The 18,454-nt window shown below is 36.3% G+C and overlaps 1 protein-coding gene across 1 annotated transcript in view; it reads left to right on the plus strand.

The window, feature by feature from the left end:
* The window catches only part of LOC143700892 (uncharacterized), a 120,179-nt gene that overhangs the window by 726 nt on the left and 100,999 nt on the right, over positions 1–18,454 (plus strand). The window contains exons 2-10 of the mRNA XM_077194640.1: positions 608–725; positions 4,929–5,033; positions 8,130–8,234; positions 12,331–12,435; positions 14,539–14,643; positions 16,157–16,261; positions 16,478–16,594; positions 17,432–17,510; positions 18,199–18,394. Coding sequence (XP_077050755.1) covers positions 667–725; positions 4,929–5,033; positions 8,130–8,234; positions 12,331–12,435; positions 14,539–14,643; positions 16,157–16,261; positions 16,478–16,594; positions 17,432–17,510; positions 18,199–18,394 — 976 coding nt within the window. The 5' untranslated portion in view covers positions 608–666. The remainder of the gene's footprint in view (positions 1–607; positions 726–4,928; positions 5,034–8,129; positions 8,235–12,330; positions 12,436–14,538; positions 14,644–16,156; positions 16,262–16,477; positions 16,595–17,431; positions 17,511–18,198; positions 18,395–18,454) is intronic.

Below are 18,454 nucleotides of genomic sequence, written 5' to 3' on the forward strand. Positions count from 1 at the left end.
TTGCCTAATTATAATGTCCATTTCTTAATGATGTCTACATTGATGTCTACATTTACATCTGCAAGTTGTAGTTGCTCATCTGCCATATGTCTGTAAGACATTTCTTGTCAGATGTTAAAATAGACATTTAGAAAATATTTTTAAGATTATGATTTAGAATGTATGAAAAACTATTAAGACGTTTATCAGATGTTTCCACATTAAGTGTTCTTTAACAGGCATCTTAGAGACGTACCTGTGCAATCTGGTTTAGACGTGTTGTGAGAAGTTTTAAGCCAGCAATGTTAGCAATGCTTCCCTGCAACGTATTAATAAAGATGCTTTGCTACTGAATGGCTACATAATATTACTCTCTAATGCTCAGTTAATTGAGAGATATATATGAATATATATATAATAGAGCTAGCTGTGCATGAAACAATTTGAATGCACTCTGTTTTATGTCATGTGGTTGTTTGCCTACATGTTTTGCTTTAAACTCATTTAATTTACAGCTGGTCGTGGATTATCCCTTAATGAATGATCTGAAGTATTAAAACGCCATTTTGTTGCACTACATGGCAGTATATTTGTTTGTAACATCTCAGTAACATATTTTCATCTCCAGGTCATGTTGAGCTTAGAAACCCGAGCTGATCTGTTTGCACTGGGTGTTTAGCTGCAGTGATGTCAGAGGAGCGAGGAAAGGACTCTCTCTCTAAGATGAGTCTCTCAGAGAAACAGAGGTAAGACTGCAGCTGTTTTCACACAATCATTTTAAACGCGATTGGAGTTCAGGTTTTTCCCTGTGAGGAACAAAACCTTAACAGAGAGTGCTTCTCGACTCTCACTATTGTTGTGTGCAAAACTTTAATTTAGAACTTCCTAATGTTTTACACAATTTACAATAATTCTAGAACAAACAGCTTGTTTCCATCCAATCGAATCTCTGTGGAGAGAAAAAAAAAGAAGAACTTTTGGCATATCAAATGTTAAACACGCAAAAGATAACTAGTGTGTTCACATTTAATGTCTGCTGTTAAGATATAAATAATAATTCATATAGTTATAGTTAAACCGTATATAATTACCATTTTGAACACTTGATTGATGCAGAGGAATCTCTGTAGTAAAGTGTTTTTTCCTTCTGCTCTTTGTCATTAGTGAAATCTCTTTAAAAAGTGGTGATCACTGTCTTAAATTTGTGAAAGGAGGTTTAAAAAGAAGAAAGTTTAGGCTGTTTTTGTGGAGATATTCCCTTAATTATTAGCAAGCAAGTAAAGATTTTTATCTGAAGCCGGGCTGAATGAATAAACACTGTTATTGCACTCCTGAAATTAAATCAGACCCTCAGTCACCACAGTAAAAACAAGAAATAGTACAGATGTTCAGAATGAAAAACATTAGACATTTGAAGCATTTGGTATGAAACTGTACTTTTCACCATTCTCTCCACTAAAACTGAAATACATAGTATTTCACATGGCAGGTACACTAACAACAAAACTATCACTATACCAAAATTGTTATAATTTAAACAAGAACTGTCACATTTTCATAATGTTATTATAACTTATAACTCTTTTAACTTCATAAATTTCCCGGTTTGATGTCATGCAGTGGAGTGCTTTCACCTAAACGTTAATGTTAGATAGAAAAGAAGACATTTCTTTACAACATGTCATGTTCACACAACTCGGTTGATGGCACTCGTTGTTTAACCTCTTCTATTCCCATAAATGGGGTCTTCCAAACAATATCCAAAGCAAACATCTTTTTTCTTTTCTTTTTTTTTCCAAAAAAAAAGTTACCAAACTTACAAAAGTAACTTTGGTAACTTAACAAAGTTACTTAATTCTGAAAAAAAAAAAAACAGAGATTCTAATTATTGGACAAAAAACGTCCTCACATACTAACCTAGAATACTGTCTAACAATAAAAAAATTGACAGACACAAACACTTAAAGGAGTCATGGTGTTCATTTGTTTATTTTAATGGCACCAGTGAATATATTAACTGAACAATTATTTGAACTGTACATTAAAGCTGCAGTAGGTAACTTTTGTAAAAAAAATATTTTTTACATATTTGTTAAAACTGTCATTATGTCCTGACAGTAGAATATGAGACAGATAATCTGTGAAAAAATCAAGCTCCTCTGGCTCCTCCCAGTGGTCCCATTGCCATTTGCAGAAATACACTGCTCCCGGTCAGAAACAACCAATCAGAGCCAGGAGGAATGTCTTAGCAGTGTCAATCACGCTCGTGTACGCGCTGATCACACCCCTCTCTTGCACAGCGCGAGCGCATACCGTCGCTCAAACTCAAGATTGCCGTTGTGCTGCAGCTGTGATAATGGCGGAGAAACAACCTAAACTGCCAATTTCTCGAGTGGCACCTGCTCATAAAACAAAGAGGTAAAAGGAAAAAGACAGATGACGATAAACAAGTGAAAGAGAAAGAATTAGACGGAGCCCATTGACTCGGTGTCAAAACTCTAGCAGCATAACATGTAGATAAAATGTCACGCACTGTGCTAAGCAACAATTGAAACCTGCTAATTCACTGGCTTGCCATGTTGCTGAAATAATGTACTAGCAAACCTTATCTAGCATTACATATCGCTAGAATAATTACTTTCATACTGTAACGTTAGTTACCGTTATATTAACTTCATCTTGTGTGACAGAGGATTGAACATTTTGCCCAGAGTGATTTGAAACATTAGACTCATTATCATTATGAGGTTCATCCAACTTGTGCATTGATTCCTTTTGTGATACAAATATGGGAGCATCACTTGTGACAACATGAGCAATAGTACTGCTTGTTTGTCTCCCCATTTCAGAAAGCCATCCTTTTGCATCCTCCATAAATCCATTGTGGCATTTTAGTACATTCACAAACCATACATTTTGCATTTACTGGTCCTCTTCAGGAAGTATGGGAATCACAGACTCATGTAACATAGTAGTTTCATCCACCATTTGACTCATTTTCTCAAGATGAGATCGCACTTGTGGGGCATTATCATCCTTTTGCATGAGAATCCTTAATTGTCTGTATTAGACCATTAATTTTATGAACATTTTTTCTACGTTCCTTTTGTAGTGTTTCAATTTTATTCATCAAGGCCTTAGAAGTGAGTTTGATTTCTCTCCTTTGTTCATCCATCTCTGAACCATTGACATTTAAATTTGATTTTAATCCACCTGTTGCCATTTCCCTATGTACCACAAATCATCCAAGAATCCACGCCGTTCAATCAATCAATCCTTTCATCAATCAATCCAACGCTGCATCATAAACCACATCCAAAGACCAACAATAAACAACACCGGCAAGCAACAATGCGTCCCCTATGGACAAGCGTCAGTAACCTATTCACACTGTGTTCAAACAAACAACTTACACAGCACAAATTGACAAGTTACTACATACCGCTTCAGTTGCTGCGTTGATTGTGGCCGGGTCTTTATCCTCCGAGTGGTAATGAATGAACCGCCATCCAATACAGCGGAGCTCCAAACATTTCCGTGTTTTCTCTGTTATCCAAAGCGTTCTGTTATAATCCGCGGAATCCGTGTGAAAGGCTCGTTTCCGTAGATCAACACTCTGGTTTAAAAAACTTTTCTGTTGACTAAATATAGCGGCTGTAACGTTAGACAACGCAAAACAAAAACTTGCAGCCGCGAGGGGCTAAACACTGAGAGATGGAAAACACTGTGACGCGCAGAAACTCAGTTCCACTCGCCGATCTCAGTTCAAGCATTTATTACACTTAATTCAACACACAAAATTACAACTGGCACGGCAGTTACCAAGTCATAAGATTGCTGGAAGTGCGCGAGTGCGGTCAACAGAACGTGTTCGCTCCCAGGCCACCCCCTCTCTCTGTCAAAGCCATTTCCCAGATGATCCAGTGAAGCAAACATACAGACCAAACATATCCGCCCAAACTGTGGTGGACACGCCCACCACCTACAATAGGAGTGCGGTGAATATTATGAATGAGACCATAAACATAGAACACATTGGAGACTTACGCTGGCTCCTACACAGGGCATGTTCACAAAGGCTCAACAAGGTACACTGCTCCATGTTTGGTGAGAAGGAGAGTTGGTCCAAATACCGTCCTGTTGGAAGAAATGAAATGCGTCTCATCTCACTGGAGTTCCAAATGAGGTGTTGACAAGTTTGGGAAAAACGCGAGAAGGGAAACCAAGCTTACAGCCTCATGCTCATGTAAAGGAACCACAAACGAGTCCTAGAAGAAGTGTGAGAGTTCTTAAACAGCCAGCTTGGCTAAAGGACTTTGTTTTAGAGAAATAAATAGATGCAATGGTGCTGAAATAGTCCATGATTCAAATCCAGTTAATTGTTGTTTTGGTTGTTTACTTGGATTAGTTTTAACGTTATTAAGGCACTCCTTAAAAAAAGAAAAAAATACACACTTGTGTCTGTGCCTGCTTCTTTATTTTATTACAAGACATACAAACATCACAATACATATACATATTTTTATATGGTTGTATATACACAGTAAATTATTTAAAAATCTGTACATAAATCTTCTGTTCTGTTCCAGATGTATACATTATTATTTATTTATTCTCTTTGTCTTATTTAAATATTCTGTTCTGTCATATATATATATGTTTATTTATATATGTATGTATGTACCAAGAGCTCCTGTAAAACCACAACAAATTCCTTGTGTGTTGCGCAAATAAACTTGGCAAATAAAAGCTCATTCTGATTCTTATACTGAAAATTACTCTGAAGTTTATTATCAATGTTATGGATTTATTTTTGTTTATAAAAACCTAAAAGCTTAACTTAAAAAGCAGTAGCTATGTAAACTAACAGAACTGTATAGCAGATGTAGATATCAGTTACAGTGGGAACTCCTGCAATAAATCGATTCTGTTTGCTGTGTGTGTATTAGGGAAAGATCAGGATCACCTGAGTCCAGCTTAGTGTCTATGAGGAGTGACCGTTCAAAAGATGGTGGACAGCCAAGCTTCAGTGAGAAAACAACATCTACCAAAAGGTATTTCTTGTGTTTCTTGTTGGTCACATATTTACTGTGTCAGAAAGTATTTCAGTGAGTATCATGAAACTTTATTTTCATTAAAACCTATTTCTGAAATGATCAGTGTTGGATAGAGGTAATCTGCTGGTTTGATAATTGTTTGACCAAATTATAAAGACATCTGTGAATCTTTTAGTTTCCATGTGATTTGTTGTTTTGTGTGATTTATTTACAAAGGACAAAAGACCACAGTAAATATTGGTGCAGAAATTGCACGGTGGGAAAGCCTAAAGGTTCAATAGGGAATGAATGTCACAGTGTCCGGTTGTGTTCCCTTGTTTATCACTAGAGGTCCTCGTTCTCACGGTGTCCTTCACATTTGACTTCAATTCCCAGCATTCTGTCTGTCACTGTCACTCATCAGTTCATTGCACTCAGCTGTTCCCCGTAATCATTGTTCCCAGCTGTTCTGTGTTAGTCTTGTTAGATATGCGTATATATTCCCTGTCTGTGTTAGTATGTGTACGGAGTCGTTGTTTTGTGTTACAACACTTCTTGTCTGTTTAGACCCATTCTTGTTTTGGATTGCTTCTCTGGATATTTGACCTCTGCATGGATTACAACGATTTTGGATTGCCCTCTTAATAAATGACTGCACTTGGATTTTCCCTCGTCCTGTGTGTGTTCGTGACAATGAACAGTGATATTTTAGAAGATATTTCGTTCCTGCAGTTAAAATTGTCGCCGAGAGACACAAATTTAGGCAAAAGACACAGCGGACTGATGAAACTATTAATCAGTTCCTGTCTATTTTACGGGAGCTTTCGGTTGCATGTGATTTGGGGTGGTGATGGCGCAGTGGATAAGACACATGCCTTTGGTGTGAGAGACCCGGGTTCGAATCCACTGTGAGACACCAATGTGTCCCTGAGCAAGACACTTAACCCTTAGTTGCTCCAGAGGCATGCGACCTCTGACATATATAGCAATTGTAAGTCGCTTTGGATAAAAGCTTCAGCTAAATGAATAAATGTAAATGTAAATGTAGATTTCGGAGAAATGGAACAACAAATGTTGCGCGACCAGCTCGTGGAGCGAGCAGCTAATTCACACGTTCGGGACAGACTTTTGCTTGAACATGACCTCACGCTGAATAAAGCGGTCTCAATAGCAGTGCGAATGGAGACCGCATTAAAGAACTCAGAGATTCATTCAGGTACTTTACAAGTATGGGCCATACAGCGTCACTGAAATGTAAAACAAAGGGACAGAAAGCCAATACGGTAACACTTTATAATAACTGCACGCTATTAATCAGTAGTTAAGCATTAGTAAACAGTTAATTCATCATTTATAAAGCATTAATAGAGATTAATAAACAGTTTATAAATACAGCTATAAATGCTTTATTCTTGATTTAAAAGCATATCTATAATGTGTTTAATAATTGTATTTTCATACTTTATTAATGATCAATTTATCATTTCTAAATGAAGGATTGCATTATTTATAAACCAGTTATTTAAGAGTTGTCAGTGGTTCATAAGATTACTTAGAAAGTGTAAGTAAATGATTAATAAACTATTTAAATGTACATTCATACATCTTATTATTCAGACACATAGTAATAGCTACTTAGTGTGTTACTAAATGCTTTATTAACATGTATTTATACTGTAATTCAGGGTTAATTCGGGTAGTTATAAAGCATTTCGTAGTGGTCAGTTAACTATTTTTGTGAGCTCATCTAAAGTGAGGACTAGTTATGCCTTGTAAAGCATTTACAAAGGAGATTTAAAGGCTGTCAAATATTTCTATGTTCTGTATCAATGTGTTGTGTTTGTTTCATTTTTCTTTTTAGAAGATAACGGAGTCTTAAAATATCCTTAAATCAATGCTTAACAAGGCATAACTAGTCCTCACTAGCTCCTTCTGAAAAACAAACAATGTCAGAAGCGTCTTACCTGGGCTAAAGAAAAGAAGAACTGGTCTGTTGCTCGGTGGTCTAAAGTCCTCTTTTGAAGCATCCTGGTCTTCCATAACACCTCAGTAGTGCCACAGGCTGATAACATCTATGCCACGCAGCATTGAGGCAGTAATTCATGCAAAAGGGCCCCAAACCAAGTACTGAGTACATATGCATGATTATACTTTTCAGAGGACCAATATTTCTGTATTTAAAATCCTTTATTTTTATTGATTTCATGTAATATTCTAATTTTCTAAGATCTTGAATTTGGGCTTTTCATAAGCTGTAAGCCATAATCATCAACATTATAACAAATAAAGGCTTGAAATATCTCACTTTGCATGTAATGAGTCTATATAATATATTAGTTTCACTTTATATGTTGAATTACTGAAATAAATGAACTTTTGCATGATATTCTAATTTTTTCGAGTTTCACCTGTTCAGTGTTTGGAATAGAGTACGGTATTATGTTGTAATGTTCCAAGACAGTACCTTAACCAAAATACTTCAAAGAAAAGGGGAAATGTTGTGTCTGCAGAGTTATTGTGTAGCCACTAGATGACAGTGGAAGGAAGAAAAAGAAAAGAGTAGCAAAGAGAAGAAAGAAATACACACTTGTGTCTGTTCCTGCTTCTTTATTTTATTACAAGACTTACAAACATCACAGTACATATACATATTTTTTATATGGTTGTATATTCACAGTACATAATTTAAAAATCTGTACATAAGTGTTCTGTTCTGTTCCAGATGTATACATTATTATTTATTTCTTCTCTTGGTCTCATTTAAATGTTCTTCTGTTCTCGTGTCATATATATATATATATATATATATATATATGTTTATTTATATGTATGCATGTATGTACCAAGAGCTCCTGTAAAACCACAACAAATTCCTTGTATGTTTGCGCACACTTGGCAAATAAAAGCTCATTCTGATTCTGATTCTTATACTGAAAATGACTCTGAAATTTATTATCAATGTTATGGATTCATTTTTGTTTATTGTATATGTTAAAAACTTAACGTAAAAAAGCAGTAGCTATGTAAGCTAACAGAACTGTATAGCAGATGTAGATATCGGTTACAGTGGGAACTCCTGCAATAAATCGATTCTGTTTGCTCTTTGTGTATTAGGGAAAGATCAGGATCACCTGAGTCCAGCTTAGTGTCTATGAGGAGTGACCATTCAAAAGATGGTGGACAACCAAGCTTCAGTGACAAAACAACATCTACCAAAAGGTATTTCTTGTGTTTCTTGTTGGTCACATATTTACTGTGTCAGAAAGTATTTCAGTGAGTATCATGAAACTTTATTTACACTAAAACCTATTTCTGAAATGATCAGTGTTGGATAGAGGTAATCTGCTGGTTTGATAATTGTTTGACCTACTTATAAAGACATCTGTGAATCTTTTAGTTTCCATGTGATTTGTTGTTTTGTGTGATTTAGTTACAAAGGACAAAAGACCACAGTAAATATTGGTGCAGAAATTGCATGGTGGGAAAGTCTAAAGGTTCAATAGGGAATGAACAGTGATATTTTAGAAGATATTTCGTTCCTGCAGTTAATGTTGTCGCCGAGAGACACAAATTTAGGCAAAGGACACAGCGGACTGATGAAACTATTAATCAGTTCCTGGCTACTTTACGGGAGCTTTCAGTTGCATGTGATTTCGGTGAAATGGAACAAATGTTGCGCGACCAGCTCGTGGAGCGAGCAGCTAATTCACACGTTCGGGACAGACTTTTGCTTGAACATGACCTCACGCTGAATAAAGCGGTCTCAATAGCAGTGAAAATTGAGACCGCATTAAAGAATTCAGATTCATTCAGGTACTTTACAAGTATGGGCCATACAGCGTCACTGAAATGTAAAACAAAGGGACAGAAAGCCAATACGGTAACACTTTATAATAACTGCACGCTTTTAATCAGTAGTTAAGCATTAGTAAACAGTTAATTCATCTTTTATAAAGCATTAATAGACATTAATAAACAGTTTATAAATACAGCTATAAATGCTTTATTCTTGATTTAAAAGCATATCTATAATGTGTTTAATAATTGTATTTTCATACTTTATTAATGATCAATTTATCATTTCTAAATGAAGTATTGCATTATTTATAAACCAGTTATTTAAGAGTTGTCAGTGGTTCATAAGATTACTTAGAAAGTGTAAGTAAATGATTAATAAACTATTTAAATGTACATTCATACATCTTATTATTCAGACACATAGTAATAGTTACTTAGTGTGTTAATAAATGCTTTATTAACATGTATTTATACTGTAATTCAGGGTTTATTCGGGTAGTTATAAAGCATTTCGTAGTGGTCAGTTAACTATTTTTGTGAGCTCATCTAAAGTGAGGACTAGTTATGCCTTGTAAAGCATTTACAAAGGAGATTTAAGGATGTTAAATATTTCTATGTTCTGTATCACTGTGTTGTGTTTGTTTCATCTTTCTGTTTAGAAGATAACGGAGTCTTTAAATCCCCTTTATAAATGCTTAACAAGGCATAACTAGTCATCACTTTAGATGAGCTCACAAAAATAGTTAACTGACCACTACTAAATGCTTTATAACTACCTGTATTTACTGCATTTACTCACGCTTTCTAAGTGATCTTATGAACCACTGACAACTCTTAAATAACTGGTTTGCAAATAATGCTATACTTCATTTAGAAATTATTAATAAATCATTAACAAAGTTTGAAAATACAATTATTAAACACATTATAGAAATGCTTATAAGTCAAGAAAAAAACATTTGTAGCTGTATTTATAAACTGCTTATTAATGTCTATTAATGTTTATAAATGATGAATTAACTGTTTACTAATGCTTAACTACTGATTAATAGCGTGCAGTTGTTATAAAGTGTTACCGACAATACCTTCCCCTTCGTCAGATCGGTCAGTTGCCAACGCGAGACAGCGGCATTCATGTTACCGTTGTGGATCCAACAACCATCTGGCTAAAAAACCTTCATGTCTAGCCATCAAAGCAGTATGCAATTCATGTGGAAAAATTGGGCACTTTGCCAAAGTTTGCCGATCATCACAGAAACAGTGCTTGAGATTGTTATACCAGAGCTCACTGTATTATACATGAATGATCTTGAGACGGTGACAGACAAAATTCTCTCTTCAGTGCAAATTGAAAAAATTATGGACATTGTCAACCAGTGGAATTAATTGTGGACACGGGCTCATCAGTATCAATACTGCCAGAGAACATTTAACGTAAACATTTTGCTTCATGCACCCTCAATCCAGCTACAGTAGAATTAGTTTTTTATTCCAAAGAGATTATTCCAGAGCTGGGCTGTTTTTCTACAGACGTCTTCCATGATGGTGGTACAGCAGCGGGCACGTTCTACAAAGTAAAGTCAGGCTCACCTTCGCTGGGAATGGATCTGCTGAAAGCAGTTCACTGCCGTATTGAAGACGATACTGTGATTACAAATGAGAATTCTGAAATACTGCCAGTGCATACTGTAGGATGCGCAAGAGGATTCATACAAAAAGTGAAAGAAGGTTTTGTTCCTGTTCAGCAAAAATTGAGAGGACTGCCATTGTCAGTTAGGCAAGCAGTTTCAGATTAACTAAAAAAACCTGTTGGAGCATGACATAATTGAATGGGTGGGTGCATCTCCATGGGTCTCCCCAATTTTAGTGACACAAAAAAAGGTGGAATTCACATGTCCATTGATTTAAGGGAGCCCAATAAGGCTATAGTTGTAGATAGCCACCTCTTGCCCCATATAGAGGAACTGTTGGCAGAACTGCGTGGGGCGACAGTGTTCTCAACCATAGACCTGGCTTCAATATATCACCAGGTACCATTGCACCCTGAAAGTCGAGATTTAATGGCATTTATTACCCAGGACGAGCTGTTCCGTTATAAACGTGTCCCGTATGGACTGGCTTTGGCCGTGCCTGCTTTCCAGAAGATGATGACGGCTATACTGCACAGATTGCCAGGTGTTCAAGCCTACTTGGATGACTGTAATTGTTTGCATCGACACAGAAGACATCCATGACACTCGCTTAAAAGCTGTACTTCATTGTCTGAACAATGTTGGTCTGAAACTAAATACGCAGAAATATAAATTTAACCGCAAACCTTGAAATTTTTTGGGCACACGATTTCTAAATTGGGATTACATCCAGACCCTGATAATGTAGCTGCTGTCGTGCACGCACCTGCTCCCCATGACACAGCCTCACTGCGCTCATTCCTGGGCCTTATGTCTTGGTATAGTACATTTCTACCTGACTACGCAACAGTGGTTGAACCCCTGCGTGAAGTTTTGAGAACCTCCACTGACATGAACTTCCTCTGGACTGATAAGGCTGATCAAAGTTTTACCACCCTGAAGACACTCTTATCAAAGAGCCCCATTCTAGCTCTATTCGATTATCGATTGCCAACTTGCGTGAGTACTGATGCTTCTGATTACGGTGTAGGAGGAGTCCTTTCTCAGCTATACGCTGATGGTACTGAGCGCATAGTGGCATTTGCTTCCCGAACTCTTTCGTCAGCTGAAAGAAAGTACTCGACTGTGTAGAGGGAAGCACTGGCTCGTGTGTGGAGTATTCAAAAATGGAGGACATATTTCTGGGGTAGACATTTCGTTCTGCACACTGACCACCAAGCCCTTACAGCGCTTCTTACATCAGGCACAGGTTAGAGCTGACATGCGAATTGCTAGGTGGTCAGCCCGTCTGTTATACTATTCCTATAATGTTGCATTCCTCCCTGGGAGATACAACACAACAGCAGACTGTCTCTCTCGACTCCCCTTACCTGAGACGAGTGAACCAACAGATGAACCAGAAATGGTCGCCACTGTTTCTCACTTACTTGCTTTGTCAGTCTCTGAGTTCTCTTCTGCATCGGAGAGCTGTCTCCAGTTAGCCCAACTTCGTGCACAGATCAAGAATGTCTGGGTTAAAAACAAGAAGCCAGTGAAACAAGAACTAGAACCTTACTTTCACATCAGACATGAGCTTTCTGTGGAGGGTCCGCTTATTATGCGAGGGGATCACTGCCTATTAGAGCTCCTGTAAAACCACAACAAATTCCTTGTGTGTTGCACACACTTGGCAAATAAAAGCTCATTCTGATTCTGATTCATATACTGAAAATGACTCTGAAGTTTATCAATGTTGTGGATTTATTTTTGTTTATAAAAACCTAAAAACTTAACTTAAAAAAAAAACGGTAGCTATGTAAGCTAACAGAACTGTATAGCAGATGTAGATATCAGTTACAGTGGGACCTCCTGCAATAAATCGATTCTGTTTGCTCTTTGTGTATTAGGGAAAGATCAGGCTCAACTGAGTCCAGCTTAGTGTCTATGAGGAGTGACCGTTCAAAAGATAGTGGACTGCCAAGCTTCAGTGAGAAAACATCATCTACCAAAAGGTATTTCTTGTGTTTCTTGTTGGTCACATATTTACTGTGTTAGAAAGTATTTCAGTGAGTATCATGAAACTTTATTTACATCAAAACCTTTTTTCTGAAATGATCAGTGTTGGATAGAGGTAATCTGCTGGTTTGATAATTGTTTGACCAAATTATAAAGGCATCTGTGAATCTTTTAGTTTCCATGTGATTTGTTGTTTTGTGTGATTTAGTTACAAAGGACAAAAGACCACAGTAAGTATTGGTGCAGAAATTGCACGATGGGAAAGTCTAAAGGTTCAAAAGGGAATGAACAGTGATATTTTAGAAGATATTTCGTTCCTGCAGTTAATGTTGTCGCCGAGAGACACAAATTTAGGCAAAGGACACAGCGGACTGATGAAATTATTAATCAGTTCCTGGCTACTTTACGGGAGCTTTCAGTTGCATGTGATTTCGGTGAAATGGAAGAACAAATGTTACGCGACCAGCTCGTGGAGCGAGCAGCTAATTCACGTGTTCGGGACAGACTTTTGCTTGAACCCGACCTCATGCTGAATAAAGCTGTCTCAATAGCAGTGCAAATGGAGACCGCATTAAAGAACTGAAAAACCTGTTGGAGCATGACATAATTGAACGGTGGGTGCATCTCCATGGGTAGGGCTGGGACGGTTACCGCAATACCGCGGTCACGTGATGCCTACAGCGGGTCTGAGCTCGTCACCGTCATCACCGCAAAAAAAACATTGGCCTGCACATGTGTGCACGTTGTGTCTAATGACAAGGATTCATTGCTTCTAATGAAATGGATTGTCTAATGACATTGTGTCTTACATGGATTCAAAGTTTTCTAAACAAAACGTATCATCAAAAGATGGAGCAAATCCGACCTTTCGCGAGTTGAGGAGCGCAATGTTCCATGACACATAATAACATGCCATTCGTATTAGAGATGCGTGGATGGGCTATTATTTCATCCGCTACCGCATCACAAAACTCATCATCCGTCCATCATCCATCCACACCAACGTTTTTTGACCAATTTTCAAAGCTGCACCCGCCCGCCATCTGCTGATTGTTTTAAGGTCTATGGGCGATGCGAGGCGCTGCTGCCGCGAGGCTAGAAAGCTCTTGGCTGTTCTAGAAAGGAGACTGATCCAATGCAGCAAAGATATTTAAAGGCTAAAGTCCCTATTATAGCCTATGGCTATGTTGTATCCCCAGAATATCAGCAGTGAACTCCGTCTCCGATCGGCGCACAGGGACAAAAATAAATAAATAGCCTAAATAAAATGCACATCGGCAAACCTGACCTTACGAGGCTACTGTACAATTTTGTCATTTCGTTTTTAATTTTGTTTAAAAGTAGACATTTCAAGCTTTCTATTTATTTCTCATGTCTTTGTGACAAGTAGCCTATATTAATTCTGTAATACTTACAGTGTTTGGAATAGAGCACGGTATTATGTTGTAATGTTCCAAGACAGTACCCTAACCAAAATACTTCAAAGAAAAGGAGAAATGTTGTGTCTGCAGAGTTATTGTGTAGCCACTAGATGACAGTGGAAGGAAGGAAATGAAAAGAGTAGTAAAGAGAAGAAAGAAATACACACTTGTGTCTGTGTTTGCTCTATTTTATTACAAGACGTACAAACATCACAATACATATACATATTTTTTGTATGGTTGTATATACACACTACATAATGCACAATTCTGTACATAAATCTTCTGTTCTGTTCCAGATGTATACATTATTATTTATTTCTTCTCTTAGTCTTATTTAAATGTTTTTGTGTCATATATGTATGTATGTACCAAGAGCTCCTGTAAAACCACAACAAATTCCTTGTGTGTTTGTGCACACTTGGCAAATAAAAGCTTATTCTGATTCTGTTTCATATACTGAAAATGACTCTGAAGTTAACAGTATTAGCAATGTTGTGGATTTATTTTTGTTTATTAAAAAAACTTAACTTAAAAAGCAGTAGCTATGTAAGCTAACAACTGTATAGCAGATGTAGATATCAGTTTAGCTTTTTAAGTAGATATCAGCAGATGTAGATATCAGTTACAGTGGGACCTCCTGCAATAAATCGATTCTGTTTGCTGTTTGTGTATTAGGGAAAGATCAGGATCACCTGAGTCCAGCTTAGTGTCTATGAGGAGTGACCGTTCAAAAGATGGTGGACAGCCAAGCTTCAGTGAGAAAACATCATCTACCAAAAGGTATTTCTTGTGTTTCTTGTTGGTCACATATTTGCTGTGTTAGAAAGTATTTCAGTGAGTATCATGAAACTTTATTTACATTAAAACCTATTTCTGAAATGATCAGTGTTGGATAGAGGTAATCTGCTGGTTTGATAATTGTTTGACCAAATTAATTGTGTCTAATGACATGGATTCATTGATTCTAATTAAATGGATTGTCTAATGACATTGTGTCTTACATGGATTCAAGGTTTTCTAAACAAAACGTATCATCAAAAGATGGAGCAAATCCGACCTTTCGCGAGTTGAGGAGCGCAATGTTCCATGACACATAATAACATGCCATTCGTATTAGAGATGCGTGGATGGGCTATTATTTCATCCGCTACCGCATCACAAAACTCATCATCCGTCCATCATCCATCCACACCAACGTTTTTTGACCAATTTTCAAAGCTGCACCCGCCCGCCATCCGCTGATTGTTTTAAGGTCTATGGGCGATGCGAGGCGCTGCTGCCGCGAGGCTAGAAAGCTCTTGGCTGTTCTAGAAAGGAGACTGATCCAATGCAGCAAAGATATTTAAAGGCTAAAGTCCCTATTATAGCCTATGGCTATGTTGTATCCCCAGAATATCAGCAGTGAACTCCGTCTCCGATCGGCGCACAGGGACAAAAATAAATAAATAGCTTAAATAAAATGCACATCGGCAAACCTGACCTTACCAGGCTACTGTACAATTTTGTCATTTCGTTTTTAATTTTGTTTAAAAGTAGACATTTCAAGCTTTCTATTTATTTCTCATGTCTGTGAGGCAAGTAGCCTATATTCATTCTGTAATACTTACACTGTTTGGAATAGAGCACGGTATTATGTTGTAATGTTCCAAGACAGTATCCTAAGCAAAATACTTCAAAGAAAAGGAGAAATGTTGTGTCTGCAGAGTTATTGTGTAGCCACTAGATGACAGTGGAAGGAAGGAAATGAAAAGAGTAGTAAAGAGAAGAAAGAAATACACACTTGTGTCTGTGTTTGCTTTATTTTATTACAAGACGTACAAATATCACAATACATATAAATATTTTTTTATATGGTTGTATATACACAGTACATAATGCACAATTCTGTACATAAATCGTCTGTTCTGTTCCAGATGTATACATTATTATTTATTTATTCTCTTGGTCTTATTTAAATGTTTTTCTGTTTTTGTGTCATATATGTATGTTTATTTATATGTATGTATGTATGTATGTATGTATGTATGTACCAAGAGCTCCTGTAAAACCACAACAAATTCCTTGTGTGTTTGCGTACACTTGGCAAATAAAAGCTCATTCTGATTCTGATTCATATACTGAAAATGACTCTGAAGTTTATTAGCAATGTTGTGGATTTATTTTTGTTTATTAAAAAAACTTAACTTAAAAAGCAGTAGCTATGTAAGCTAACAGAACTGTATAGCAGATGTAGATATCAGTTACAGTGGGACCTCCTGCAATAAATCGATTCTGTTTGCTCTTTGTGTATTAGGGAAAGATCAGGCTCAACTGAGTCCAGCTTAGTGTCTATGAGGAGTGACCATTCAAAAGATGGTGGACAACCAAGCTTCAGGGAGAAAACAACATCTACCAAAAGGTATTTCTTGTGTTTCTTGTTGGTCACATATTTACTGTGTCAGAAAGTATTTCAGTGAGTATCATGAAACTTTATTTACATTAAAACCTATTTCTGAAATGATCAGTGTTGGATAGAGGTAATCCGCTGGTTTGATAATTGTTTGACCAATAATTGTTATAAAGACATCTGTGAATCTTTTAGTTTCCATGTGATTTGTTGTTTTGTGTGATTTAGTAACAAAGGACAAAAGACCACAGTAAATATTGGTGCAGAAATTGCACGGTGGGAAAGTCTAAAGGTTCAAAAGGGAATGAACAGTGATGTGGAACTGGCATCTTTTCTTCTCAACAGGTGGGGACACAAACACAACTTTTAAATAACACAGTTCACATTTTAGTTTAATTTACATCATAAACAATTCACCATGGTAGAATTCATAATTATTATTATCATTATCATCATATTTTTTTGGCCAGTGACCTGGCTTTAAAATGTTGTACATTGTGCCATTTGAAGAAAATTCAGCATCTTTCATGTGTTAAAACACATAAAGGGATAGTTCAGCCAAAAATGAAAATTCTATCATCATTTACTTAAAGTTGCTGAACAAAAAAGTTTCTATGCTGAACAAAAAAGAAGATATTTTGAATAATGATGAAAACCAAACAGTTGTTGAGCATCACTGACTGGGAGTCAATTGGGACCATGCACTTTTTGGTTATGAACATTCTTCAAAATATCTTATCTTGTGTTGAGGACAACAAAGAAATTTATACATGTTTAGAACAACTTAAGGATGAGAAAATGATGACAAAATTTTCATTTTTGGGTGAATTATCCATTTAAAAAGACAATGTTTATTTGCTTTGTCATGTGAGCTGTGATAATATTCTTGGACTGTGACATTGATGTCTTCAGTCTGTTTTTACAGAGATTAATCACTAAGGATGCTTGCATATATCTTCATGAAATAAAAAAAATTCCCCATAAGAAATAAAAACAGAAAACACTGCTAATACTGATCTTGAGAATTATCTTATGTCGTATAAATTTGAAGCTTCTTATCAACATACTGTAAATTTGTTTGCAAAAAAAATGCTGTTTCCAGTTCTAGTTTTGTCTAAGATTGCACATGCTGTATTTTATTAGATATACTATAAACAATGACCACATTTATTTTGCTAACAGGATTCAGCATGAGAAAACAACAGACTTTCAGAGTTGCCGCTTCAAGAAGTTCAGAGAAAATCTCATCTGGGTCTTTCAGGTATGGAAAAATATTGTTTTGTATTTATTGTTCACATTTATATTATAATAAACAAATGGGTTTTTCAACTTATGTAAAATAGTGAATTTTTATTTAAAAAAAAAGACAACTAATTAATGTATTTAGCATGTCCCCTAGCATTTTAGTTGTGTACACATCCACATGTAACCAAGGCTAGACTCCTATATTTTCATGTTGGTAGACAAGCAGCTTCATTAAACTTGCAATTATATGTAAACAATATTTATCAACTCTACAATTCTGTGTGATTTGTAATTTATGTATGATTTGGGGCACAGTCATATTGACATTCTGTAATGTTAATTTTGCCTACTTTAATTCTAGTATGTGTGTTACATTTACTGCCTTTGTCTAAGAAGTTAACAGCATAATCCAGCAGCAGCAATGCGCCTGTTAAATTGCCCATAGGCAAACACTTGTTTGTCATTTAACTCGGAACTTTCAATATTTTTACCTAAAATTATTGCATATATAGTTTGCTCAAGCTAACTGGTGTTCTGCCGTTTTCATTTTTATTTTATATGCTATTTGTAGTTTCACATTATCACAGCTTCATTAATGCTTTTACTTCTGATGTCTGTAATTTGTTTAACCATATGTTTCCTATATGGATGTGAATTTGGTTACATTTTGTTGTTGTACCCATCTTTTGTTTGTATGCTTTTAGGACCTTGAGCAAAAAATAATTGTATTCCTAAAGAATGAGCTGGAAAAGTTTAAGAAAATACTAAAAAAGGAGAACACCCAATACTTTACACAGGAATATAAAGATGACATGTTTAGCATCAAAGAAGCAGCTCTTGATATCACACTGCACTTCCTAAAAAGTATGAAGCAAGATGAACTTGCAGATACTCTAAAAGGTAAGAGGCTCATGACCATCTGTCATGTTGTCACTTAAATTCAGGAGAGAAAAGTAGGAT

Source organism: Siphateles boraxobius, unplaced genomic scaffold (assembly GCF_051911475.1).
Source record: "Siphateles boraxobius isolate OS27281-9 unplaced genomic scaffold, OSU_SipBor_1 32, whole genome shotgun sequence".
Classification (NCBI taxonomy): Eukaryota; Metazoa; Chordata; class Actinopteri; order Cypriniformes; family Leuciscidae; genus Siphateles; species Siphateles boraxobius.